We start from the raw sequence: 25,777 nt of genomic DNA, 5'->3' as shown, positions 1-25,777 counted from the left end.
TCTCAGATTTCCTTGGAAGGTGCCATTTCTGATTTCCAGAGCAGTCCCCGCTCCTTACAGGAAAGTGCAAGGGAAGGAGCAGGCCCTTGTGGATGCAGAGAGGGCTGGCCTCCAGCTGACATCCCCCTTATAGCCTCCATTCTCGAAATTGAGACCCACCTGTAGTGGTGTAGCACCATCAACAATTAGTGGTGGTTCATTAGAGTCCAATTAATAAATGGAACCCAGGAGGAGAGCCCATCACTTTGCCGAGAATAACAGCCCCACTCACGCCTTAAGTGGCAGCCTCCCAAGAGCTCAAAACCCACAAGGACCAGATGCACTGGGGGCTGGAGGAGAGGCAAGCATGGGGGGGGTGCGTCGTGGATAGGCTGTTGTCTGGTGAGGTGGGAGAGGCGAGAGAAGGAAGCTTCAGACTAGACACTCCTTGCCTCAGCTCTCTCAGCTCCTCCTGTATGGAGGCTTTGGTGCTGTCTTCTTGCCCAGCTATTCCAGGGGAGCTTGGTCAAGGCCAGAGGTATGAGGGCCAGGGTTATGAGAGCCAGGGCTTCCCCCGCACACACACACCTGCCTGTCTGGCCTCAGAGGACAATGCCTGTGGGTGTGGGGAGAAGAGGGCTGGAGAGGAAATGAAGTCAGGGAGGACCACAAGCCTCACCTTCCTCTCTGACTATTCCAAGACATGCTCTCAACCTGTTGATCCTGGATAGGCCAGGCGGCCCTTCCCCAGACCTACCCATGAGCTCATGGCTCCTCAGAATCTCAGGCTGTATTCTCAGATGGGGAAGGTCCTCCTTTTTATCTGTTCAAGCCCTGGTTTCTCCAGGAATCATTCCCTCCCTCATCCAGCCCAGTCAGGGTCAGAGACACAAGAATTCAGCCTTTGACCCACCCGTTCAAATGACCATCTCTTGCATCCTGTTCCTGTTGCATAAAGCTGAGCATCTGGGCCAGGAGGAGGTCGTGAGGTCTTTCTATGCCTTCCAGGGATGGAATTAGGCCTGTGGCCTGGGAGTCTGTTGCCTCTTGGGCTTCTGGAGCATAGAGGCTGGCCTTTGTGGCTCAGGGGCCACATGGAGGGTACAGGTATAGGGGAATGAGGCCTAGTCATGACACAGCAGCATCTGGCCGGCAGGAATCTTAATCTCAACCTGTTTTCCCTCCTCCCTCTAAGTTTCCCTGTGAGAGAGTGGCAGAGCTGTGGAGGATGGGTCAGAAGGTCCCAAGGCCTCTTATTCTGCCACCTAGTCGCCTAAAGGTTCTGCCCTCTGTCGTATCCTTCTCCATCTACCCAACCACCCAGGGATTCTGGGAATATCCCTCTGGTCTTTAGGATTTACGAGCCTGCCCAGCCAGGGACCCAGCAGCCAGAACAGATCCAAATTAGAGTGCTCCTGTTTCTCCAGATCTTCCAGGGGCTGCCCTGGCATTGGCACTGAGGACAAGTCAAGTGGCATGCATCCTTCCAAAGCTCCACCCAGGTGGAAGCCAGACTTTGTTCATGCTCTGATGCTCAGGAATGTGGAAGACAAAGAGGGCAAGCAGAGCAGGTGTAGGAGGGGGGCTTAGGGACCATGGAGGCAGCTTGAGGGCTGGGAGACAGGGCAGGTGGGTAAGGAGATCAGGTACAGCATGGCACACAGACCTCTGTCAGGCAGCCTGCGTGTGTGTGTGTGTGTGTGTGTGCATGTGCACACGTATGCACATGCACCCATGCATGCACATATGTGCTTGTAATAGAAGGGGGAAGCAGAAGAGTCCTGGAAAACTTCCTGGATACAAGGACAGTGGCACACAGGTCCCACCCTGTGGTGTACATCCTAGAGGGCATTCAGAGGACAGGGGAGGGTGGGGAGTGACGCAGGAGCTTGCTCACTCCCAGTCAACATGCTGTGCTTTTCCAGAGCTCACCTCCTCTCACAGCTGCAGCCCTTGGGAACCAGACAGTGCGTTCCCCTTAGTTCTGACCTCACAAAGGGAAAGCAGAGCCCTCCCTTCCCTCTCACAGCTGTGCTTGGGCCTGGCTGGAGTTTGTCAAACATACACACCCCTCCAGCGCCCTGAGGGGTGGGCCAAGTTGAGGGGGCTTATATTTCCTGCAGCCTGGGACTCAGGAGCACTGCATTGTGCTTCTGAACCCCACCCAGTCCCATCCTGGGGTGGCTGCCCTGCCCCCAGGGCTGGATTAAGTCTGAGGCCCAGTACCTGGCAGCTCCCCAGTGGCTCAGGCTGGGCTGTGTGGAGGCAGACGCCGGAGGGGCTCCCTGGACTCTGAGACTGAACTGGGTGACCTAAGCTCCATCAGAGGCCTGAAGGATCCTAGAATTCAGCTTCTGTGCCCGACTGGGGGCACAGAACAGGGGCTGAGAGCAGAGAGTGAGCTGGCTCCCTTCTCCTATTCTGGGAGGAATGAGAGGCCCCTCTAGCCCTCATTTCTAGAATAGCATCAAGGGCTTGGAGGAGTCAGCTGTGCCAAGAAAAGCCATTACCCTGGCAGCCTCCCTCCACCTGCTAAAAGCCTCCCTCCTTCCCCTGGGGCTTCACCCCTCAGGAGTTATTTCTCCTCCACTCACCTAGCCCTGCCTGACCTCTGTGTTGAGTGAAGGGAGGGGAGAGAGAGACAGAGGGAGAGAGAGAGAGAGGGAGGGAAAGAGAGGGAGGAAGAGAGATGCTTGCTTAACTCTTTCTATGCCTGAGCCAAGTCAGCACCAGCAGGCTTCCTTGGTTTTAGCCATCACCCTTCCCCATCTCCTTCCACCTGGAATTCCTCCTGTCATATGCTTAGGAGATTGTGTAGAGAAAGGTAGGGGACAAGCGGCTGAAGCCATGGAGGTGGGGGGGACGGTGGAAGACAAGCTGGCAAGTTCGGGTCACAGGCTCCAACCTTAGTGGTGTCACCGCACTGCTGCGACTTGAGCCCATCACTCATCCCTGGTTCTGTCCTCTTTGTGCACCAGGAAGCGCTCAGGGATGCAAGTACCACGTGCCCTGCAGGAGCAGGTTTGCTATTTGGGTGTAGGAGGTCAGACTTCCTCTTACAAGCCTCCCCGCAACACTCCCCACTTAGTGCTTCTGCCTTTCTGCCGCTCTACCCTCTGTCCAGGAAGGGAGGTGTGGGGAGCAGAGAGGAGGATTGGAAGCTGGTGAGGGGCTGCTGAGAGCTCTGCGTCCTCTGACCTTGGAGAAAGCTGAGGGGGAACCAGGGCACAGAGTGGCAGGAGGAGGGGCCCAGGTTGTACTCCTCAGTTGGTAGAGGTAACAGCGCTGGAGGAAGGGACCCGAGGAGCTGGGCTCCACCACCCCACAACCTTGCTCCTTCTCTCCAGCCTGGCAGCTTCCCACACCCCTGGGCCAGAGGAACCCCTTTGCAGGTATAGGGAGGCAATGGCTATGTCTAGGTGGGCACCAAGTCTGGGGGACTCTAGGGCTCCAGCTCTGTGGGCAGCGCACCCCTTTTCAGCTTAGCCTTCCCCCAGGACAGCCCTTTCCCTTTCACATGGCTGAGTAGTCAGGCAGCTTTGAGAAACACCCAGGTTGTTTTGTGTCACAAATGAGGGACTAACATGAACAGGGGCCTTCTGAGTGCCAGAGCTCAACATGCTTTCTTCCGGACCTTATAATCTTCCTCAGAGGGAGGTGCTACTTAGAGAAGAGGAAACCGAGCCTCGGGTGGGAGGCAACCTGGCCAGGAGAGAACTATGGGCTCAAAGCTAGCTCCAAAGCCTGTAGTCTGTCTGTACCTTGGTCACAACAGCCAGAGACGCCCAGTTGCAGGACCAGAGTTAGGGTCAAGATGGGGAGACACTAGGCCAGGGGAATTCAAATGATTGTTATTATCATTACCAGTATTATTATTAACACTTTCGTGGTGCTTAACAATGTGTCTGGTACTTTACACATATTAATCCATTTCCTCCCTGCAACAACCCGATGTTCTCATCCCTATTTCAGAAATGGAGGAAGTAAAGCACAGCAAGGTTAGTGTACCTTGCCCAAAGTCACACAGCTACTTGAGGGAAGGCTCACAGGCTGGGGCTGTTAACATATGGGGCTCTGAGCTTCTGGGTCGACTTCCCTGCTCCACACTCCCTTTGGGGGGACATGGCGGTGGGGCCAAGGGCTGGTGAGGTTGCCGTCTCTGCTTCCCACCCTGGGGTACTATTTGTGCATGATGCCGCCCCCTCCTGAGTGTGTGGTGTGGCTCCCCCTGCCACAGGCTCTCTGAGCTGATTCCTCACCCATGATTGCTGCAGTTAATGTAGCAGCACCTTTTACAGCGCTGATATAATAAGCTCCTCAACAGAAGCAGCATTAACTCTCTCACTCAACTGTTTGATGGCTCCAGATCTCAGGGACACTTATCCCAGGTACCTGTGGGATCCACTGAGATGCAGTGGGCCCAGGCCCAGGCCTCACCTCTGACAGCCTGACCCTGCAGGACCTTGAGGGTTTGCTGGCCAGAAATCCCTCACCACTCCCTGCCCTGCCCCATGCCCAGCTCTAAGTGGCTAGCCCAGGGCCTTGCACACAGTGGGTGCTGCAGAAGATGGTGGCACATGGATGCCCCATTGAAAAGGCTCAGATCCAGGGTAGCTGGGCCAGAAGCTTAGGGAGATGAAGGTTAAAGGAAGTACCAGCCAAACAGGCACCATGCAGCCCAGAGAGGCTTCCTCTCACCAAACAGAACCTCAAGAGAGGGTCAAGACAGGGAAGTGATGCACTCAGGTGCCTGCTAGAGAGCCCTGACCTGGCAGGAGGTAGGAAGTCAGACAGGCAAGGTGTCTACTTCCACACTCCACCCTCAGCCTCTGGTGGCTTGGTCACTCAGGCAGCAGGGCAGCGGATAGAGGCCTGGGATGACATGAGTGTCTCTGCCTGGGAGGGAGCTCTTCATGCTCTGTCCACCCTTTGCTCAGATTTACAGATGGTGGGGTCCTAGAGGGGAGAGAAACAGGCAGGGTGCTCTCCCTCTGACTCAACCTGCCCCTCCCCCCACCCCAGGAAAACTGCATCGGAGGAAGGCAAGAACCAGATCTCCAGGGCAGTCACATCTGTGCCGAGGGAGCCCACCAGAGCCCCCATCTGGGGGGACACTGTCAAAGTGGAGATCCAAGCTGAGGATGCAGGGCACGAAGGTGAGGCGGGGGCAGATGGGGGCTGGCACACTCGGGAGGGGTGCAAGGCAGAAGCAAGCTCTGTCTCGGCACAGCTGGAAGCCACCTGAACGTCTCCTTGGGCTCAGTTAAAAGCACTTTAAAGGAAAAAAATCATAATGCTGTCATGCCTCATCTCCCCAGCCTGCTCGAAAAATGAGTTGTTCCACATAAATGAATTTTCCAGACAATGAAAGCTTATCTTTTTTTACGACCGTTGTTATTATTTTCATGGTTGTTATTACCACTGGCTCCCACTGGAACGGCACATTACAGCTTCCTGGCACATCCCCATGCATTGCTCACTGGATCACTCCTCTCAGGACGAGCAGCGCTGCTCTGTTGCTTAGGTGAGAACACCGAGGTTCAAGGAAATTATGTCACAGGCTCAAGCTGAAGTCATCAGTAAATGGAGGACCCCCCGATCAGCCTTCCGTGCTCTCAGTGTAGCTCCTGAGCCCTAGCTGCGTCCCTAGAATGGCCCCTTATCCTGCCTGTCCTCCCCAAGCACTGCCCACTGTCAGACAGTAGGGTCTCTGTGCTTCTGAGGTCGAGGGACACGCTCATAGAAACTGCCTAATAGTTCTTGCTCCTCCACTGTCCCCCTCAAGCCTCAAGTCCCCAGTTTGGCGAATTCTGACACTGTAAGCAATTTAGGAGCAGAAAACCAGCTGCTAAAAATGGTGGAAAGGGAGAGGGGAAAGGGGTGAAGAGCATCAGTAAAAGGAGAAGTAGCTGGTTCTAGGTCAAGCCCAAAGATTCTTTTTTTTCTGCTTGTAAAGGAAGGGATAGGTGGAGCTGTCAGGAAGATACGAAAGAGGAGGAGAACTTCAAGCAAAAGCACATGTGCCCCTGTGTGTGCATGTCTTTGTGAATGCCTGCTTGCCAGTTCACATGCACGTGTGAACATTGTACGTGTGAGTGAGTACGAGCTTGTGACTGTGCCTATAGGCATGCATGTCTGTGTATCCTGTATGTGTGTCTGCATGCACATGTCTGGCTTCAGCAGGGGGTCTTGCATGCACCTAGATTTACCTGGGAGCTGGTGTGTGCCTGGTGGTGCATAAACGTGTGTAGTTTTGTGTGTGTGTGTGTGTGTGTGTGTGTGTGCGTGTGTACATCTCTACAGCTGACAGGAAGTTAGGAGTTGTGCTGAGTGGACCTGGGCTGTGATCCTGCCCTGGGCTCTACACATCTGGGGTTATTACAGGAAAGAACACGATGAGTCAGTGTCCTTGGGGCCCATCTGTGCAGCAGAGAGGGGAGCAGGACTCACTGCAGGAGGGGCCGGAGGGTGGGGAGGCCTCATGGCCAGGCATGGAATATTGGCAGACACCTCTCTGCAGATTGAAGTAGCTGGATGCTTGTTGGAACCTGGTTGGAACTGGTTGCTGTGGTGATGTCTGCGGTGGGGGGTGGGTGAGATGGGGGCCAGGCCAAGAGGTGGGGGAAGGGCGGGAGAGAGCTCAAGGATGTGTTAATGAAAAGCAAAGGGGAGTTGCAAACCCTGTGTCAGGGCCAAAGCAGGCTTGTTGGCCACACAAAAGGAGCTGTGGGAGGCCGGAGGGGCACAATGCCCAGAGAAGAAGCTGATGAAGCGTGTTTGTAGCATGGAGACAGGAATGGGGAGGGATGGCTGTCCATTCCCCCCAATTAGAGCTCATCTGCTGGCGGCCCACACAGAGCTTCAGAGATTGAAGTAGCAGGGAGAAACACAGGGCATTCACCCCTTGTTTGGCCTCAGTAAATTCCAACTGGATTTGGGGACTCAAGACCTATGGGTAGTGGCTGTAGGGGGCTGTAACCTCCACAGCTACTGTTGTAGCTTTGGCTGGAAGCCCTGGAATCCTTCAACTGAGTTTTTTTCAGTCTGTCAGGGCTAGGTGAGTGTAGGGAGCACTGCAGATGGTTAATGAGCAGGAGAATGGTGACAGTTATTAGGAGCATTTTCTTAGAATTTTATAGGTTGAAAAACACAACAATTTTAGGGTTAGAGTTAGGGTTAGGATTAACAGCAATTATTAGGAGAGAGAGTTTTTCTTCTTTAAAGTATTAACATTTTGCAGAGCAGGAACATGAAGCTCAGAGAGGTTAAGCGACTGGCTAAAAGTCACAAAGCAAGTTGGTATATTGGTACTAGAAACCAGAGCTCCTGACTTCATATCCCTTGCCTTACTCTACTTTCTTCAAGGCAGCATCAAGGCCCTTTGGTGCCCATCTCCCCCTCTTTCCTTTGAGTTTGAATCCCATATGGCCTGTTCTTGAGGGACTTGGCAAGTGTTTTACCCTCTCTATGCATCCTAGGTAACTGTGGGGAGGAGAATGAAAGGAAGAATAATTAGAAAAGCCCTCACCTTCCTCCTCCACCCCCTCATTCAAATGACCCACCAGTTCCAAGTGACCCAGCAGCTCTGTGCTCCCAGTGATCCTGCAGAGCCGGCAGCTGTCCCTGGTGCTGAAATGTCCTTGTCTCAAGAAGAGAGGCAGAAAGCAAGGGGCTACCCAAGAGGCTCCCTTAGATACACCCGTCCACCCCAGTCCTCCCTTTCCCATTCTTCTCTAGATCTCTCTTTTATCTCCTTCCCTCCCCCATCTCCCTTATTCCTCCTACCTCCTTCCCCTATCCATCTCTTCATTTCTTCCTTCTCCATCTCCTCTTCTTCCTCAAATCATACGTTTCCAAAGTGGGAAGATACCCACAGGGTCACAGAATCCATCCTCTCCTAGCAGCCATTTACTAGCTGTGGGATGTTGATCAAGTTATATAACCTCTTGGCACTCCAGTTTACACATTTAAAAAACAGAGACGGTGATTCCTACTTGAAGGCTGGTGGTAGGGACTTGTTGGAATAATGGCTCAGGAGTGCCCATCCCCATGCCTGGCATGCAGTGGATGCTCCTAAGCTGGCCCACCATGATTATTTCCAGGTCATTGGTGTTCTTCCCATTAGTGTACTATACAACAAAAGCTATTCTCTTTGGAAGGATTTTAAGTGGTACATCCTTCTTAGTGTTTAGTTTTCATTTACTTGGAGTATACTTTTATTGATATTTGCATCAAAAGATTTCTTGAGCAGATCACTTTTCCTTACTGAGCCTCAGTTTTCCCTCCACAAGATATGGGGGAGAATTGCTTGTTAGGCCCCTAACGGCACCTAGCATGAAGCCTTGCCCTGTGCAGGAGCTCAGACACTGCTTGTTAAGTTGTGTGCATGTGTGTGTTCCATACATGTGCATACATGTTGACTCTTCAGTGTGGGCCTGCTCCCCTGCTCTCAGCAGTGTCTCTCACCTCTCACTGTCTCACCTCGCTAGGAAGGACAGTGGTCAGCTAATCCCTGACCTCCACCTGTGTTCACTTTTTCTCTCTTCAGATGTGATCCTCAAGGTGGCAGACAATAAAAAGAAAGAGAAGCTGTTGTCCTTCCAAATCCCCATCAAGTACTTGCGTGTCTTCCACCCCTACCACTTTGAGCTGGTGAATGTGAGTCAAAGCCCTGGTATCTGGGTCCAAGTGGGCCTGCGATAGGTAGTGGGAGAGCAGGTGGGAACCAACTTGATGCCCCCATCTCTCCGTCAGAGCATCCCTGGGTATCCCATGCCCACCCAGCAGTATGACAACTCTCAGACCACTTGGGTTTAGGAAACACAGCTCCCAGCAGGTAGGAATTCTCTGAATAAGAGTTTGGAATTCTCTGAATTCACCTCCAGAGAACAGCCCAATAACATAGCATATCTGCCACATTAAATGAATACACCAATTAAAGATAGATTCTCATTTCATGTATGTTTAAAGAGTGAGAATGTATCTAAAAATAAAAGAAATACAGTATTTACAGAGTACCTACTATGTTCCAGGTTCTGGGCTAGATGCCATACACACCATCTCTAACCCTCAAGGTGAATTCTATTTTGAATACATAGAACTGGGACTCAGGGAGAAGAATCCTCTCATCCTGGGTCACAGAGCAAGTGAGTAACAGAGTCAAGGGTGACCCCAGGTCACACTATGTCCCATGCTAGTTCTTACTGTGTTGCCTCCACATGTTGCTTTGTCAGGAGAAAGGCCCAGGAGTGTTGGGGTATGTGGGAGATAAAGTGTTCCTTGGAATGCACCCTTGAGTGGACAATGGGAAGCCTGGAGTAGGGAGCCTCAGGGCCCCTCAGTTCATGGTCTGAACCTCTCAGGCCAGCTTCCCTGCCTCTTCCCCTCCCCATTGCTGATTGATGGAAGGAAGAAATCACTCACTGTTCAAGTACTTTTTAAGCACCTACTCTGTGCCAGGCCCTGGGCAAGAGGTGAACAGAAGCACGACTTTCCCTCCCTCTGTGTGCATTCCAGACCCTTTTGGTTGTTTAGAATAAAGAACAATATGACGTGTGTTGGTATGGATTCCTAACCTAGGTCTGTTGCTTGCCAACTATATGTCCATAGAAAACCCCCTCCATTCCTCATCAGCAAAATTGAGGCAATATCTCTCCTGGCATGGCCATTTGGAGGGTCAAGTGCAATGATGAGCATAAAACATCTAGCAAGGTACCTAGCACATAGTAGGTGCTCAGTTCAGATATATTCTGCTCCCTCCCTCCCCCAGACCCTGGCACTGACTTCCTTTCAAAGCGACTCCTCAACCATGCCCCTTCAGGTCTTTATCTTCCCTAGGCTCTAAGAGAACCCCAAGCCCAAGGCCTCAGGATGAGATACCTCAGGGGCAGGCAGGGAAGGGAAGGCCCAGAGAGATTAGTGACTCACCTAAAAGATTCAGCACTTCAGCTGTACTTCTGGGAGCATCACAGAGACCTCCTGGCTCTCTGTCCACTTACAACCCAGACCTTGTTATCACATCTTTACAAAGAGAGCAGGCAGGCAGTGGTCCTTGTGAGGGCAATGAAATATTCAAGTAGAAAAGGGAAGATTTATTATATTGATCTCCTTGGAAGGGCTCACAGGGACCATGAGCTTTAATTATCAGCTCAGAGCCCCAGCGGAGCGATGCCAAGTGATTGTCTGCAGAGGGCTGGATTTATGGCAAGGGTCTTCCCCTTAGTCACTCTCCTCCTTGTGTGTCTTCTTCCCCCACCCTTTCCCCAGCCCACTGAGCCTGGGAAAGCTGATGAAGCCACTGCCAAGACCCAACTGTATGCGACAGTCATTCGGAAGGGCAGCTTCATCCCCCGCTACATTGGCCACAACCACACAGCTCTGGAGGTGCTGGGACTGGGCCTTTAGGGGTCGGGTGGGGTGGTGTGGGAAGGGGCCAGGGGTTGAGCAGATCCCAGGCTCTGCTCTTGGCCATCTCTAACTGGCCTGATGGTGTGGGGCAGGGATGTCTGGGGAAGAAATTGAGAAAGAAAAAAGCAACTACAAAATAAATTGAATTACCATGTTGTCATCTGGGGAAAAAAAAAAAAAGGGGGCAACTGGATATTTCAAAAATAGCCAAAGTTGTTTGTATAGAACCTGCCCTGGGGTGGCAGGGATGATGAGGATAAAGACGATGATGATGCCTAAACTTTTCCAGAACTTTCCATGGATACAGGCACTACCCTAGCCTTGCCTTCCCTTGCTCTACTCCTCACGCACCATTCGTGGAGTGCTGTAGAGACAATAAGAAGCTCCCAAACCCTGTGTCTCCCTGAATCTCATGGGGAGAGGAAGAGAGTTCCCACCTTGGCTCACATTCTCTGGTGTTTTCTTTCTTATTCTGTCCGTCCTGGAGTAGTAACCCTGACCTAGGGCCTACATCCCCTAAATGAAAATTCTAGGGACCTCCCCACCCTTCCTGGAGTCCCGTTTCTAAAGAGGTTTGTCTGGTCTTCCAATTAGGTTTTCATTCATTCATTCAACAGTTATTTTTGGAGCTTCTTCCATTAGTCAGTCCAGGGATGGGCTCAGCTTGGGGGATGAGCTCACTTCCATATATGCCCCTCACCGTGCCCCCCCATTACCTTCTATCCATAGGCCTTTCAGGTAGCCTAAGGAGGACTGGTGATGCTCTGGGAAGATGTGGTCCCAGGACTTAGCCTCTCTCCCTTTCCCCCAGCCTTCAAACTGTCCAGGGTGGCAGATTAAAAATCCAGTCATGGGCTGAGTATGATCAGGGTGGGAGCCAGAGGGAGCTCAAGCTCTGGGCTTTCCCTGCTTCAATACAGCTGATCTGATCTGCTCCATAAGACTGTAAGCCTGGCAGGGCAAGAAGTGTTCTTTAGCCTCATTTCACAGCTGGGGACACTGAGACCCAAAGGGAGTTTGATATGGCAGCCCAGAGCTCCTGACCCACATCTCTGCTTCCCCACAGCCACCCTTGGATGCTAACATGTGTCTCACCTGCAGGCACCCTCTGCTCCTCTCTCCCTCCTCTCTTTGATCATGGTTTTTTTTCCCTGAGGACAGCCAGCACTTCACACACACACACACACACACACACACACACACACACACACACTCCAAGGAAGAGTGACAACAGCTTGGCCTTGCTGTCCCCCAGCCACACCCCATAGAGAGGGGACCACACCTCAAGACCTGGCAGAACTTTGGCCTGCTGGGCACCCCTACCCCCACCCCATGGATCTGCTCCACCCCCACCCCAGCCCTCTGACTTGTCTCACAGAGTCTGGGCCTCTCTGCCTTCTAGCACCCTGCCTGCCCCAGCGCAGATGACCCCCTGTCTGCTCCTGACAGCAGATAGGAGAGCGCAGTGGAAGAAGAAATTGCTTCTGTGACTCACCAGGCAGTCACGAGCAGGTGTGCTTGGGCAGCTGTCTCATTCACACCTGACCATTCAGCACAGAACAGTTGTAAATTGGCACACCCACCTGCACACTGACATACACGCATCTCTAAGCCCTCCTCTCAGCCCTTACAGCTGTTAGAGTCCATGTGAGCAATAGAGCCTGACAGGGTCCAGTGAAATCCCTCAGGCCCAGACCCTACCCCCCTCCAAAGTTTGAAATGCCACCATCAAAGATTCAGTCCTTTGGGAGTTCCAAAGGCGCAGTGTGTTAAGAATCTGACTATACAGCTTGGGCCCCTGCAGAGGTGTGGGTTTAATCCCCAACTTAGCACAGTGGATTAAAGAATTCCATGTTGCCCCAGCTGTGGCTTGGATTCAGTTCTTAGCCCTGGAATGTCCCTACACTGTGGGTGTGGCCATTAAAAAAGAAAGGAAGGAGGGAAGGAAGGAAGGAAAGGAAAGGAAGGAAGGAAGGAAGGAAGGAAGGAAGGAAGGAAGGAAGAAAGAAAGAAAAGAAAGAGAAAAGAAAGAAAGAAAGAAAGAAAGAAAGAAAAGAAAGAAAGAATCAGTCCTTTGAATTTGGTGAAGGGATTCAGTCTTCAGAGGTCTGAGAGCTGAAAGGTCCTCCTCACTATCTTAAACCCTTAGCAGCTCACGCCTGTGTGGAGCACGCGGGCAAGCAGCTGAGATGGGCTCTGGCAGAGGGGCTCGGGAGAGGGATCCAGAACAAGCCCCTATTCCAGGCACATTCCTCTCATTGAAGGCGGAGCTAGGACTAGGGAGAGCGTGGTCCAGCCTGGCAGGGTCCTCTTCCCATCCTGACGTGTTCCCGAGATGTGGCACCTCAGCTGCATCCAGAGCCCCTTCCTCTTCCTGAGCCTCTTCCCAACAGTGCCACGTAATTAGGATCCCACCCATCCTCCAAGACCAACTCAACCCCAGCGCCTCCCTGAGGCCACTGCCTGTCCTTCCCACTTCCTTCCCCTCCCAGGTCTCTGGTATCTCTCTCTCTCTCACTCATAAACACAGCCGACCTCTCCTTCACCTGTTCTCCCCTTTTCTCTTTCATCAGTGGGATTCATTTGTCCCACAAACACATATTGAGCTTCTGCTGTGTGTCAGGTACTTTTACTAAAAGCTGGGAATACAGCAGTGAATGAGATGAACATGGTCCCTGCCCCTGCAGAGCCTGAGATCTAATCAAATGGACAGAAAATAAACAAGAAAGAAATTAGAATAACCCAGCAATGCTGATGCTATGGAAGAGGCACCCTAGGGGCTGGGTTACTTTAGTAAGAGTGGTCACAGACCACCTCTCACAGGTGGTGATGTTTAAGCCCTACGGGAAGAGAAGGAGCCAGCCACCGAATTGGGGCTGGGGAGGAGTCTAAGCAGTGGGATCAGCACACTCAAAGGCCCTGAAACAGAAGCAAGTAGGGTGTGTTGGAGGGGTGAGATAGAAGAGGCTGGGGGTTGGCAAGAGATGTGGGCTAAGGGGCAGACAGGCCAACACATGCAGGTCTCTGCTAGCAGGGTAAGAATTATGGAATCCATTCTAAGGGCAGTGGGTGTGGGGCAGAGGAATGAGATGATCCAGTTCAATTTTTTTTCTTTTTTTTCTTTCTAGGGCTGCACCTGCAGCGTGTGGAAGTTCCCAGGCTAGGGGTCGAATCAGAGCTGCAGCTGCCAGCCATAGCCACAGCAATGCCAGAACCTTAACCCACTGAGTGGGTCCAGGGATCGAACTCACACCTCCGTGGATACTAGTTGGGTTTGTTACTGCTGAGCTACAGCTGGGACTCCCGAATTCATTTTTAACAAGGCTGCTATTGCTACCATGGGAAAGGGGATAAGTTGGGGCCAGGAGTAGAAGCAGAGGCCAGTGAGGGGTCAGAGAAGTAAAAGGAGCCACAGAAATCACAGCTGGCGGGTGGGATGAGGGCTGAGGGGGCAGTGAGGGCCATTGGTGGACAAGGGTGAGGACCAGGAGTCAGTTCAGGAGCTGCTAGGAAGACAGTGTAAGTGTGTGGAGAATCAGGGCCTTCTCATGCCGCCTTCCCAAGGTCTGGCCCAGGGCCTGAAAGAGGGCAGCCTTGAGCCCCTGTTGAAGAACCTGGTGAGACAGGAGCAGAGGTGTGGATAGAGGGATGATCTCATTGTTGGGGAGAAAGATGGTGGGCTGGCCATGTCCCTGACAGGGCCCAAGGCCACCCCAGGCTCACCTGTCTCCTCTCTCCCCCAGGTCTTTCTTTGGGGCATCAATGAGCCCCTGGCCAATAACCCCAGCCCCATGGTGGTCGTTGCCCGGGTGGTTCCCAACTACAAGGAGTTTCAGTGAGTGGGGCCCGGGTGGATATGGGCGGGGAGATGGGGGGAAGGGTTGGAAGTTGTGTGGAGGCTATATACCTGCCCTCCCCATGAGGCTCTTCAAACCTCCTCAGTGGAACCGAAGTCCCAAGAAGCTGCCATAGCCCTGGAAAGAGGCAGCTCAGACCCTTCACAAGAGCAGGGTTGCGGGAGAGAGTGAGCATACAGAGGAGAGGGGTCCTTGGCTCCTCCAAACCGGCCTCCCCACCTCCCACCCACCATATCCCTCCCACTCTAGGGCCAAGGCACCATCCATCCAGTGCTTGTCCCCAAACTTCATATCCTTTCATCCTGCCTACAAGTCCCCTCCCTCACCCTCCTGGAGGTCTCCCTGGCCCCAGCCCTGGCTCGTCTCCCTCATACCCCAGCCTCCTTGGGGGTTTGGTGGATTCACAGTCCTCAGGAGGGGATGCAGGCTAGTGAAGTCAAGGCCACAGTGAGTCATGGGGAAAGGAACCTGGAAGCTGCAGGTCATCTTGTAGCCAAGATGAGCTTTCTCAAGGCTTGGGTCAGCCATTGGAAGGACCAGGGTCCACCACCCGTCTGGGTGTCCAGACGTGAACTATGCAGGTCACTGCACTTTCCTCTCCCACCTCAATCCAGAGCTTGTGTGGGATTCCTCGGCTGCCGGGCCTGGGCACAGAGCCAACAGTGCTGGATACCCGCAGTGCTCCTGTGCTGACCCCTGTCTCTCTGCCTCGCCAGGGTCAATCAGGAGAACCAGGACCCGGCATCCCTGGGGCTGCCTATCACCCAGCTCTCCTTCCCTATCCCCTCCGTGATGAACTTCGATGTCCCTCAGGTTAGCCGGAACGGGTGCCCTCAGGTATGGCTCTTTCCCTCATTTGCCCTCTCAGTGGTCCATTCTTTCTAGTAACGCACTCACTCACTCCTTTGTTCACTCGGCTGTTCACTTGACTCTTAAGGGTTTACTTGTGATAGAACATGGTGGAAGATGATGTGGCAAAGAGGGTATATGTCTTTATGACGGGGCCACTTTGCTGTACAGCAGAAATCGACAGAACACCGTAAATCAACTGTAATAAAATAATTACCTAAAAAAAAGTTTACTGAATCCCGCCCTGTACCCAGGGCCTTGTCTGTCCGTGCTGAAGCTGCCCTCGGGGATGCTGAAGATGAGGAAGACAGGAGTGACACGCGTGAAAATGTTAAATATCAACACAAGATAATTATAATTAATAACCAAGCAGGAGGGACTGTCGGAGCTGTAAAAGTCAGAGGAGAGAAGACACAAAAGGACACATATTGTAGGATTCCACTTAAATGTGGTACCTGGAATAGGCAAATTCATCGGGACAGAAAGTGGAATGGTGGTTGCCAGGGACTATGAGGAGGAGAGAATGGGGAGTTACTATTCTTCAGTGGGTACAAATCTTCTATTTGGGATGACGAAAATGTTGTAGAAATAGACGGTGGTGACAGTTCTACAACACTGTGAATGTACTTAATGCCATTGAATTTACACTTAAAAATGGCTGAAATGATAAACTTTATGTCATGTATATTTTACCACCATAAAAAGATTACTCAGAGCTGAGAGGGATGTGAAGCCTGGGTGATGGGGGCAGGTGTCCGGACATAGGACTGCTGAGTTTTTAATAGGGGAGGGTTGGCGCAGGGCGACTGAGAACAGTAGGAGCACAGGTGTGGAGATGGGGCTGCACAGGACACGATGAACATCAGGGCTGGAGAGGAGGGTGGCGGGTTTGAGTACGCTGGGGCGGGGGCTGTGCAGGTTGGGGCCAGTCCAGGGGGATGGCCTCACTGATCTCTTCCCATAGCCTGCACTTCATGGGAACTTGCCCCACGTGATGGTCCCAACATGCCGAGAGGCCTTGAGGAAGATAAGAGTGCCTGGGAGGTCCCTCCTGTGGTCTGCCAAACTGTTCACGCCTGGCATGGCAAATATAGAATGAGGTACCCCTACGGAGCCCCAGCCCTCATTTAAAGGCAAAGACATTTGAAGAAGGCTTAGACACGAACAAGAGTGATGGAGGCAAGGAGGGGGTGAGACAGAGGGGGACTCCGGGGACAGAGGCTCCAAACCTGAACCAATCCTCGGCCTGATTTCCCCAGAGTCATTTCACACATGGCCCTGCATTTGCCCAGAAAATTATGAACAAATCAGCAGGCAGTCCCGAGGGGCAGGAGGTGCTGGCTGCTTTAATGAGTGAGCCCCCTCCCCATTCCAGGACTTCTCTAGCTGCCTTTGCTGCCTAACTAGTCTGGGGTGGGGTGGGGAGTATCCCCAGTGCCTCTTGCATGTGTGGGACTTAAGGCCAGAGGTCCAGTGACGGCAGGACATTTGCTAAAGGTCACCCGGCACCATGGCAGCCAGTACAGAGAGTCCAGGTGCCAGCAGTGAGAGGACAGGGGCAGGCTTCTGTGGCACAGGTGGGGAGAGAGGGGAATGGGCAGAGCCTTACCTGGAAGGGACACTAGTCAGCAGCTCACACACACCTCTGCCCTGTCCCCTCTCTAAGCATCAATCTCCTTGCCTCCGTTTAGGGGGTAAGGGTTTGGACTAAGTAATTTCTAGGACCTGCCTCTCTGACATCTTGGGGTGCTGTGGTGTCCCACCAGTGGCTCACCAAGCCAAAGCCTGGCAGACCTGGGTTTGGCCCCTCTTCTGTGATTTACTGGCTTTCTGACCTTTGACAAGCTTCCTAATTCCACCAGTTCCTGATTCCTGCCTTATCAGGCTGATAGGAGAACATATGGGGGTAACCTGTGCAAAACATCCAAGCTAAATGGGTTCAGACCCTTTCAGAGCTGCCAGTGCCCCCTCTGAGGCCAGCCTCACCATTGTTCTTGTTACATTTGGCTACAAGTAACATAAACCCCAACTCACATTAACTTCAACCCTAAGGATATTTATTGTCCCACATCTGGTGGGGCCCCATGTAAGACGGCACCAGAATTGGTTAATACTTGGGCTCAGCATCCTCCTCAAGGACTCAGGATGTTTGCAATATCCCTCCTGGATAAACAGCACATGAGGGAAAAATTTTCCTGGCACCCCATCCAGACAGGACCAAGACCAGAGGAAGAGAGAGCCTCCCTTTCCCAGTGTGGTTTTTATGAAGAGCTGGCAACCTCTCTTCCAGCTGCCCTTCGGCAGAACCTCCCACTGGGTCTCATGCACTTCTCTCAGCCAAACATGGAGGAGGGCCATGGGTTATCACCCTGCCAATAGCAAGTGCCCACAGAGGTAGAGAGGGAACACCTGGACCAAAGCAGGTTCTTGGCTATGAGGAGGGAAGGAAATGGTTGAGTGTCTCTTTTACTCCTCTTAGAGCCTAGTGGTGATGGCAAAACCTGAACTCTGATGAGTTAAGGGATAGGTGAGCCATTGAGCTGGACCTCACCCAGCCTGTGGGATCCAACATAGGGGTGGGACTTAGGAGTTACCCTGCACCCTGCACCCTGCACCCTTAAGGGGAAACACTGCCCAACAGGTGGCTCCTGCTGGCTTGGCCTCCTCTTGAGCTGATAGAATTCCTGGATGATGAAATACAAGCAGTGGTGAAAAAAGCTGTCAGTGCCCAGCATAATCTCCTCCTTGCTCAGCCCCACAGCCAGTCTGTACCCAGGCTCTCATGGGGCCCCTTCCCATCCCACCGACCTGGCCGAGATCTTCTCTTGCCTGGACCACTGCAGCAGCCTCCACTTGGGCCCTTCCCATCCATCCTGTGACAAGTGGGCACAGAGACCCCCTTGCCCAGGGTTAGGCCCTTCTGGCCCCCTTGTCCCTACCATGGACAGGACAGAGCCCTCACTGCCAACCAAGTACACAAGGCCTTGTCCCCTCCAGCCTCCTGGTTCACTGCCCCAGTTTACCCAGGCATTCTCTGGCTCCACTGTGTAACTAACTGTTCACACCCATGCTGTCCTCTCTCACTTGCTATAATCTCAACCTGGAATGGCCTTCTACCTTCTTACCTACTGCCTGATCCCTAAGGTCCTCCCCTCCCAGGTTGGAAGTCAAAGCTTTCCCCTCAGACTTTCAGCTTCCACAACCCACAACTTGCTTAGGCCTCTGCGTGGATCATAGAAGTGTGTATGCACGCGCGCACGCGTGTGTGTGTGTTCTATCCATTTGGAAGACAGCTCCAGAGGGAAGCAGGGTCTCGCTCTAGCTCTCCCATATGCCCTGCTACACCCCAGAGGCCACTAGCCTGGAAAATGCCCCACTCAGCATTTGCTAAGTTCAATTGATTTGAACTTTTCATCTTCACAGCAAAATAGCCACTTTCTCCTTCAACCCTCACAGTAGCCTTTCAAAGCAGGAAGCATAAGATGTTTTCTCACTGGGCATGACAAAATCAGGTCCCAGAGAGAGGAAGGGACTTGCTGAAGGTCACACAGCAAGGTTGAGGCAGACCTGGGCCCAGAGCCAAGGTGTCCTAGCCACCCAGCATCAGCTGCCCCAGTAGCTCTGCTTACAAGGATGGCCACTGCTGCATCTGAGCAGAGCAGAGAGCTGCGGGTGTGAGTGTGGGTACTGGGGGCCCTGGGGAAATAAGAGGAGGGCCCTTAGGCCCAGGAATGAAGGCCCTGTCCCCAGGGAAGTCAGGTCTGCCTCAGTGGCTGGGGTTAATGGCTTTGCTGAAGATCATAGCTGAAGGTTAATCACATTCCTTAATTCCACAGCCTGCCAGGGCCTTTCCCATTAGCATCTGTGAGGAATGGCTTCCCTCCTCACCGTGTCCCCAAATACACACAGGCCTGCTACCAGCACTTTCACTGGGTCCCTGGAATCAGACTCTGAAGGTGGTTTAAGCTTGATTCCTTGCCCCACCCCATACACGCACAAAAGAGGCTGATCCTCCTTCCCCAGTTCTAGGTCTGAAGGGATCTTTCCTGAGGGATTCATTTGGGAAACCCTTTAGGGAAGGAGCTGTCCTTCCTGGACAGGCAGACACCGTCTCTTGCTTTGTAGACTCCATTTAGACACATTAATAGGCCCTAGAGAGGGCAGCCAGCATCCATTAAACACCCCTCTTGCTGGGTGGGAGCAAGAGATGGGGCATCTAGGGCTGTCACAGGTCCTCCTTGAGTGCCCTAGTGTCTGCCAGATGGTCCAGGCTATGTGGATACCCCCCCAGGGACTCAGGAGAAGGGGATGGGCATGATTTGACCCTAAATCCTGAAAGGCCATGCTCAGGTACCCTAGAAACCAGAGCAGCTTCGTGGTTGCCAAGTGGCTGTCTCTGAGCTGCCACAGAGCCTGCTTTCAGAAACACTCTCATTGCCCCTGTCACTGTTCAGGGCCCCCTGGCCCCAAAGTGACTGTAGCTTATCTCTCCAGGGGCACAGGCAGACACAGCTGAGTCTCAGGCTGGTCCTGGGAGAACGGGAGCAGACACATTAGTGTGACAGGCATCAAGGCCTTGCCACGACGGGGGGAGTGGACCCACACTGATATTTCACGATCCTGCATCAATAACTCCTGGAGCCGGTGGTACATTTGTGCTGACCTTTTCCGGTGATGACGATTCCCGCAGGGGAGCAGGAGGTGGGAGTGGCTGTCACTGTTGCTGACAGCCCCTGGCTGAGGGCAGAAGCAAGGCAGCCACTTGGAGAGTCTGTGCCAGTAATACCCCACCCCCGGCCCTTCTCAGTGTTAGGGCCATGCAGGGTTGCCTGCTGGGTGCTACAGGCTAACACCCCAGTCTCATTCCTCACTCACCACCTTCTGGCCTTTGCAGCTGCTGGACCTCCTCCCCCTGGAGTCCCTCCTCATTCCAGGGTCCACACATGCCAGGCTTGGTGCCACCTCCACATGTTCGCTTAGGCCATCCTCCCACCCAGAATAACATCCACGCTCCCTTGAGCCTACCACATCTTGCCTCAGAGGCTTCCTCTGGTCCTGCTTCCTTCAGGCTTTTCTGATCACCCACAGGGATGTCTGATAGCCCCTCAGATGCTCAGATAGTTTGGTATAATAAATGCTGTCTTGTTTCATTTTTTAAATATTACCCACATGTATGCCCCAACTGCTGGCTTAGCGTGCCATTAAGTCCCCCAAATGCCCTATTGAAGACCTGTCGTGGCTTCTGTGAAGGGCTGGGAAACTTGTACAGGGCAGAGAGGGGCTGGCAACAAAGGCAGAGGTCACATCTGCCTTGGCGTTTATGATACCAGCAGCCGTGGGTGGGAACACTGGTGCAACTCTTTAGGGAAACAGTTTCCCCATGATGACTCAAGTGCCTTGAAAAATAATTTTTAATTCAGCATTTCCATTTTAGGTACTTATACTAAGGAAATAATTTAAGATACACAGTGATATATTAAAGAACATTCAATGCAGTGTTATTGAACAAATGCGAAGGAAGAAACCAGGACACTTAGACATGACAGAATATCCTGCAGCTACTAAAGTTGGATAATTACTGTCACTTAGGACTCTGGATAAGCTTAAGTTTTAATGGTAAATGAAAAAGGCAGGATGTTAGGATGACAAAATAGGCATAGGAAAAAATACTAGAAAGAAATATACAGTCTTATGAACAGTTGTCCTTAGTATAGGAATATGTTTTTGTTTTCTCACTTTTCTACTTTCTGGTATTTTTTCAAAATTTATTCATTAAGTGTTTGTTGCTTTTATAATTAGAACAAACATCTGCGACATATATAGACGTGCATACAACCAAATATACGGACATCCTTTGATTTGGGAGATACTGTAGCCTCACTATCTGCTCCCACCCTCTCCTTTCAGCTGTCCAAGCCTGGGGGACCCCCTGAGCTGCCCCTGTGGAATGAGTCCTTCCTCTTCCACGGCCGAGACGGAGCCACCACCTTCTCAGGGGACACAGCCCTGGTGCTGGAGTATTACCCCTCATCTTCAAGTAAGTGACCCTCGTGGCCACACTAGGGCAGCTGTGCACCAGAACATGTGTACTCAGGGTGTTCAGACCATGCTGCCCTACTTCCTGCGGGAGCAGGTGAAGGAGCCCCCCCCCCCATTCTAGGGCATGCAGACATGTTGGGGAGTGCCTGGCTGGCTTCCTTGTCCAAATGGCAACACTGGGGAATGGGCTAGGACACATGAGCCCTGTATTTATACCAAATCCGTGAGTTCCTATTACACCACCACCCCTTCCCCATGTGCCTGTCCATGAAGAAGGAGGGGATGGAGCCCTCAGAGCTTACAGTCTAGTGGGGAGACAGAATTCAGAGACCCAGTGATCCACAGTCATAGCCACACTATAAGAGTGAAGCCCCCAGAGGGGAGAGATAAGGGAGATCTATATAAATACTGAGAGACACAGACTGTGTTTAGAGTTGGCCTTGAACTCAACAAGCTCTGAAGGGCAAAGGAGGAGGAGGGGGTTTGTACAGGGAAAGGCCAGGAGGCAGGAAACAGTGAGGGATGGTAGAATTAGATGTCAAGTACCGAAGGATGGGCTCCAGTGGGGCCTCAGACGCTGGGATCCAAGAAGCCTGGGCTGGGGGCTTTGGCAGGAGCCCCAGCTGGTCCTTCCCCCACAGAACCCTGGACCCTCAGAAAGCCCCTCGGCATTTCCGTGCTGCCACTAAAGAGCCACTTATACCAAAAGATGCTGACAGGGAAAGGCCTGAATGGGCTGCGTGTGGAGAAGCTCCCCATCACCGTGAGTACCCCCCACTCTCCCAACGGTCCATGGCTGGTCCACCCCTCCCCAATTGGCTCCGCCAACACAGGTGAATCTGGCTTCTCCAGGGCTTCCACCAGGTCCCCCACAAGGCATCTGACCACTGACCACAGGTGTGAGGAGGACCCCTAACACCAAAGTTCAGTCTTGGACTTGTGATGAAATTGCCCCCATGCAACTTGGGAGAAGCATGGGGAGGCCCTGTGGGAAAGCAGCAAGAATTCAGACTTTTAACGAGCCAAACCTGGGTTCAAATCCTGACTTGCCCTAGTCCTCACTGTAGAACCTGGGGCATGTTACTTAACCTCTCTGAATCTTAAGAGTACCCATCTCTCAAATGAGTACAAGATGCTGTATGTGATCTCTCGGTATAGCTAGAGCCAGACTGTCTGGTTCTACCACTTACCAGCTTGCATGACCATGGAAAAATTACTTGGTCTCAATGCCTTAGTTTCCCTGACTATAAAATGGTTTTGTAGCCATAGTACTTTTCTTTCTTTCTTTCTTTCTTTCTTTCTTTCTTTCTTTTTTTTTTTTTTTTTTTTTTTGTTGTTGTTGTTGTCTTTTTGCCTTTTCTAGCGCCGCTTCTCACAGCACATGGAGGTTCCCAGGCTAATCAGAGCTGTAGCCGCTGGACTACGCCAGAGCCACAGCAATGCAGGATCTGAGCCGCATCTGCGACCTACACCCCAGCTCATGGCAACACCGGATCCTTAACCCACTGAGCAAGGCCAAGGATCGAACCCGCAACCTCATGGTTCCTAGTCGGATTCGTTAACCACTGAGCCACAATGGGAACTCCCCATAGTACTTTTTTCATAGTGTTGCTATGAGATTTTTTTGGAGGAAATACCTGTAAAGCACTTAGAATAGAACACGCTCTCAGTAAGAATGAAGACATCATTATCATCACTGTCTATTTCTTTGCCACCTTTTTCTCTAAAATACTTCTGGTCACCCTGACATAACAGACCTTAACACATGGGATCTTCCCAATCTGGAAGGAAGCAAGTCTGGAGGTGCTAGTCAGGGCTTCCCTGGGGTTGGGAACGGTGGTGGGGTGGCAGAGGTGGGAGACCAGCTCCCGCCTCCCTCCCACTCTCTGGGCACAGCCTTCAGCAAACACCTTCCTCAGGAATCTGGAACAGTGGGCAGAGTAGAGGCAGAAGCTGCCTGCCCTGGCCTGGGTGGCCAACTGCTTCCTTCTCCTCTCCAGAACACCAGGCTGAAAACCATAAATGGTGAGGCCCCCACAGTGGATCTCTCCCTCCAGCTACTTTCCTCGGAGGTAAGACTCTGAGTAAGGGGAGGGTCAGGGCCTGGAAGCCATGGGCCAGCTCTTGTAGCCCCTCAGTGGGTTCCAACCTCCCTCACGATTACTACCTTGCTCAGGGGTTGGGGTCAGGGGCTTTTGGAAAGAGGGGTCTGCTGTTTGGGGTGGAAATCTCTGAGGGTGATTGTAGGCTCCAGAAAATCAGAGGGAAAAGTGAGATTAGGAAGAAGACAGTTGAGAGCAGAGGGCCTCCCAGACCTGGGAGTCAGCCTCTATCTTAACCCAAACCAAGCCTGGCTCACTGGGATCAGGGTTTCACAAGGATGAACTAGGATATCAGCTTCTATTGCTGCATCGCCAACTACCACAAACTTTGTGGCTTAAATCAGCACCCACATATGAGTTCCCACTTCTGGAGGTAGGCAATCCAGCACAGCAAGGCTGAAATCAAGGTGCTGGCAGGGGCCTGTTCCTGTCTGGAGACTCTGGGGAAATATGTGCTCACTTAGGTTGTCATCAGAAGCCAGATCCCTGCAGTTGTGGGACAGTTTCCTTGCTGGCTGTCAGCTTGGGGGCCTCTCTCAGCTCCTGAAGGCCGCCCACATTCCTTCTCACAAGGCCTCCTCCATCTTTAAGCCAGCAAGCGTGTCAAATCCTCCTCACGCTTCAGAGCTCTCTGACTTTCTCCTCTGTCAGCAGCCAGAGGAGGTGCTCTGCTTTTAAAGGGGCTCATGTGATGAGGTTAGCTCACTCTGATAATGTCCCCATCTTAAGGTCAACTGTGCCATGTAACATAGTCACAGGAGTGATAGCTCATCATATTCACAGGTTTCAGGGATTAGGGCCTGGAATCTTGGAGGCTCATTTTTGGAATCTGCCCACCACTGTTGGGTTGGCCCAAGTAGAAACCCTCCCCGGGCCTGAGCCCTACCTGAAGGATGGGATGTCTTCCTCTAGCAGCTGTACCTGGGCTCTGAATCTGGAGTGGACTCAGATCATCCAGTGTACCAGACAGGCTGGGATTTTTCCATTTTTCTCTCTTTGGCACTGGGATAGACATGAAGCTGGGATGTAGGCAGTTTGTGGGATGTGGGATGTGAAGCTTGGGTGAACCCCAGAAATGCTTGCAGGGGCTGATGTCTGGATCAGTCCACTCCTGCTAGCTTCCTATGCCTGGAAAAATAGCCACCAGCTCTAGGGTAATACTTGGCCCTGTGACCTACCTGTAAAGAACACAGGGGGTTCCTTCAGGAAAGGTCTACAGGGTTTTTCTGGGAAGGTACCAGCCCCAGAGTATCTCCCCAAAGCGCCTCTGGTGGGGACTTGAAAGCTCCCATTAGCACTCTCCACTGTGGAATGTGCCTCATTGCCCTCTAGAGATTCCTCTCATTCTTGGTGAGAGGGAGTTTGTTAGATACAATCTGACACCCACCCCAACCACCACCATCACCACCAAACCAGGTACAGGACGGAGAAGTTACTGAGAAGGGAGGACACAGAAGCAACAAAAGACCCCAAGAAAGGGGAAGCAGGGTTCTTGGGAAAAAATGTTCCATATTGGAACTCAGCCCTCCGCGGCTTTTCTCAGGGTCTAGAGTCCATCAGTGGCCACTGCCAGCCCCTTCCTCACCTCCCCTTGCCTCCTAACCCTTCGCTGGGGCACATATGTTCTGAGGACCAAAAGGACCATCAAGTGCCGCTGGTCAGGGCCCTAGGGGACCCAGGCAGGCAACAGGCAGGTGGGCAGGACACTCCTCCAGTTGCCCAGGGGCTGGGCACAGAGGTCCCAGTGATGAATTATTCACTGGAGCTGTGCTAAGTGCAGAATTAATCCCTTTCCTTCCAGCTGGCGGCCTCACTAAATTATCCCTCCAAGTCATGCGGGAAAATGCTGCCGAATTCATTTAGCTGCTGAGTGTTTTGATCTGGGCCTTGTGATTTTAGCTTCCTCTTTGCCCAGCCCCCTCCCCCTGGAGGCGGGTTAAAAAAACAAAACAAAACAAAAAAAACCTTTCAGTAATGGATTTCCGAGAAGAAAGGAAAAGAAAGGGGATCAAGATTGGGTGTGTACCAGAAAAATAGTACTGGAGGATGTTCAGATTCTACAGCCAAGAATTCATACACACAGTCACATTTGAATACCCACCAGTCACGTGTGCACGGACATGCACACACACATACACACTTCTCTGCAAGACTGCACACATTTAATGCACATATACATGCTCCCACACACATGCAAACTGACACAAAGATGTTTTCACACTCGCATTGGCACACACAGAAGCGAAATCTTTTTGTGGTTAAACTGTTTCTTGGTATAACTATCCGAGAATTGGCCAATCACTGAGTCACTTTGATTCTAAAATCTTTAAGTCCAATTTGGGGGCCTGCATATTAAGAGCTAATATGTATAGACTTGGTGTAAGGTTCTTGCAGGCATGGCACCTGTTCATTCATTGTTTTATTCCATATATATTTGATGAGGACTAGAATTTTGGCTGCCCTTGTGGATTGCAGTGAGGAGAGGGAGGCAACCATGGAGCCCATAAACTTTGAATTTACCCTCCTCTGGCATGGACATGGCTC

At 52.1% G+C, this 25,777-nt stretch overlaps 1 protein-coding gene across 1 annotated transcript in view; it reads left to right on the top strand.

Annotated features, from left to right (window-relative positions):
* LOC100152111 (coiled-coil domain-containing protein 33) overlaps positions 1 to 25,777 on the top strand; it is a 71,763-nt gene that overhangs the window by 34,888 nt on the left and 11,098 nt on the right. Inside the window, exons 5-11 of the mRNA XM_021100053.1 lie at positions 5,002 to 5,135; positions 8,528 to 8,637; positions 10,246 to 10,362; positions 14,130 to 14,221; positions 14,960 to 15,080; positions 21,000 to 21,129; positions 21,773 to 21,894. Coding sequence (XP_020955712.1) covers positions 5,002 to 5,135; positions 8,528 to 8,637; positions 10,246 to 10,362; positions 14,130 to 14,221; positions 14,960 to 15,080; positions 21,000 to 21,129; positions 21,773 to 21,894 — 826 coding nt within the window. The remainder of the gene's footprint in view (positions 1 to 5,001; positions 5,136 to 8,527; positions 8,638 to 10,245; positions 10,363 to 14,129; positions 14,222 to 14,959; positions 15,081 to 20,999; positions 21,130 to 21,772; positions 21,895 to 25,777) is intronic.

Source organism: Sus scrofa, chromosome 7 (genome assembly GCF_000003025.6).
Source record: "Sus scrofa isolate TJ Tabasco breed Duroc chromosome 7, Sscrofa11.1, whole genome shotgun sequence".
In the NCBI taxonomy this organism is placed as follows: Eukaryota; Metazoa; Chordata; class Mammalia; order Artiodactyla; family Suidae; genus Sus; species Sus scrofa.
This window is presented reverse-complemented; position numbering and strand designations above follow the sequence as displayed.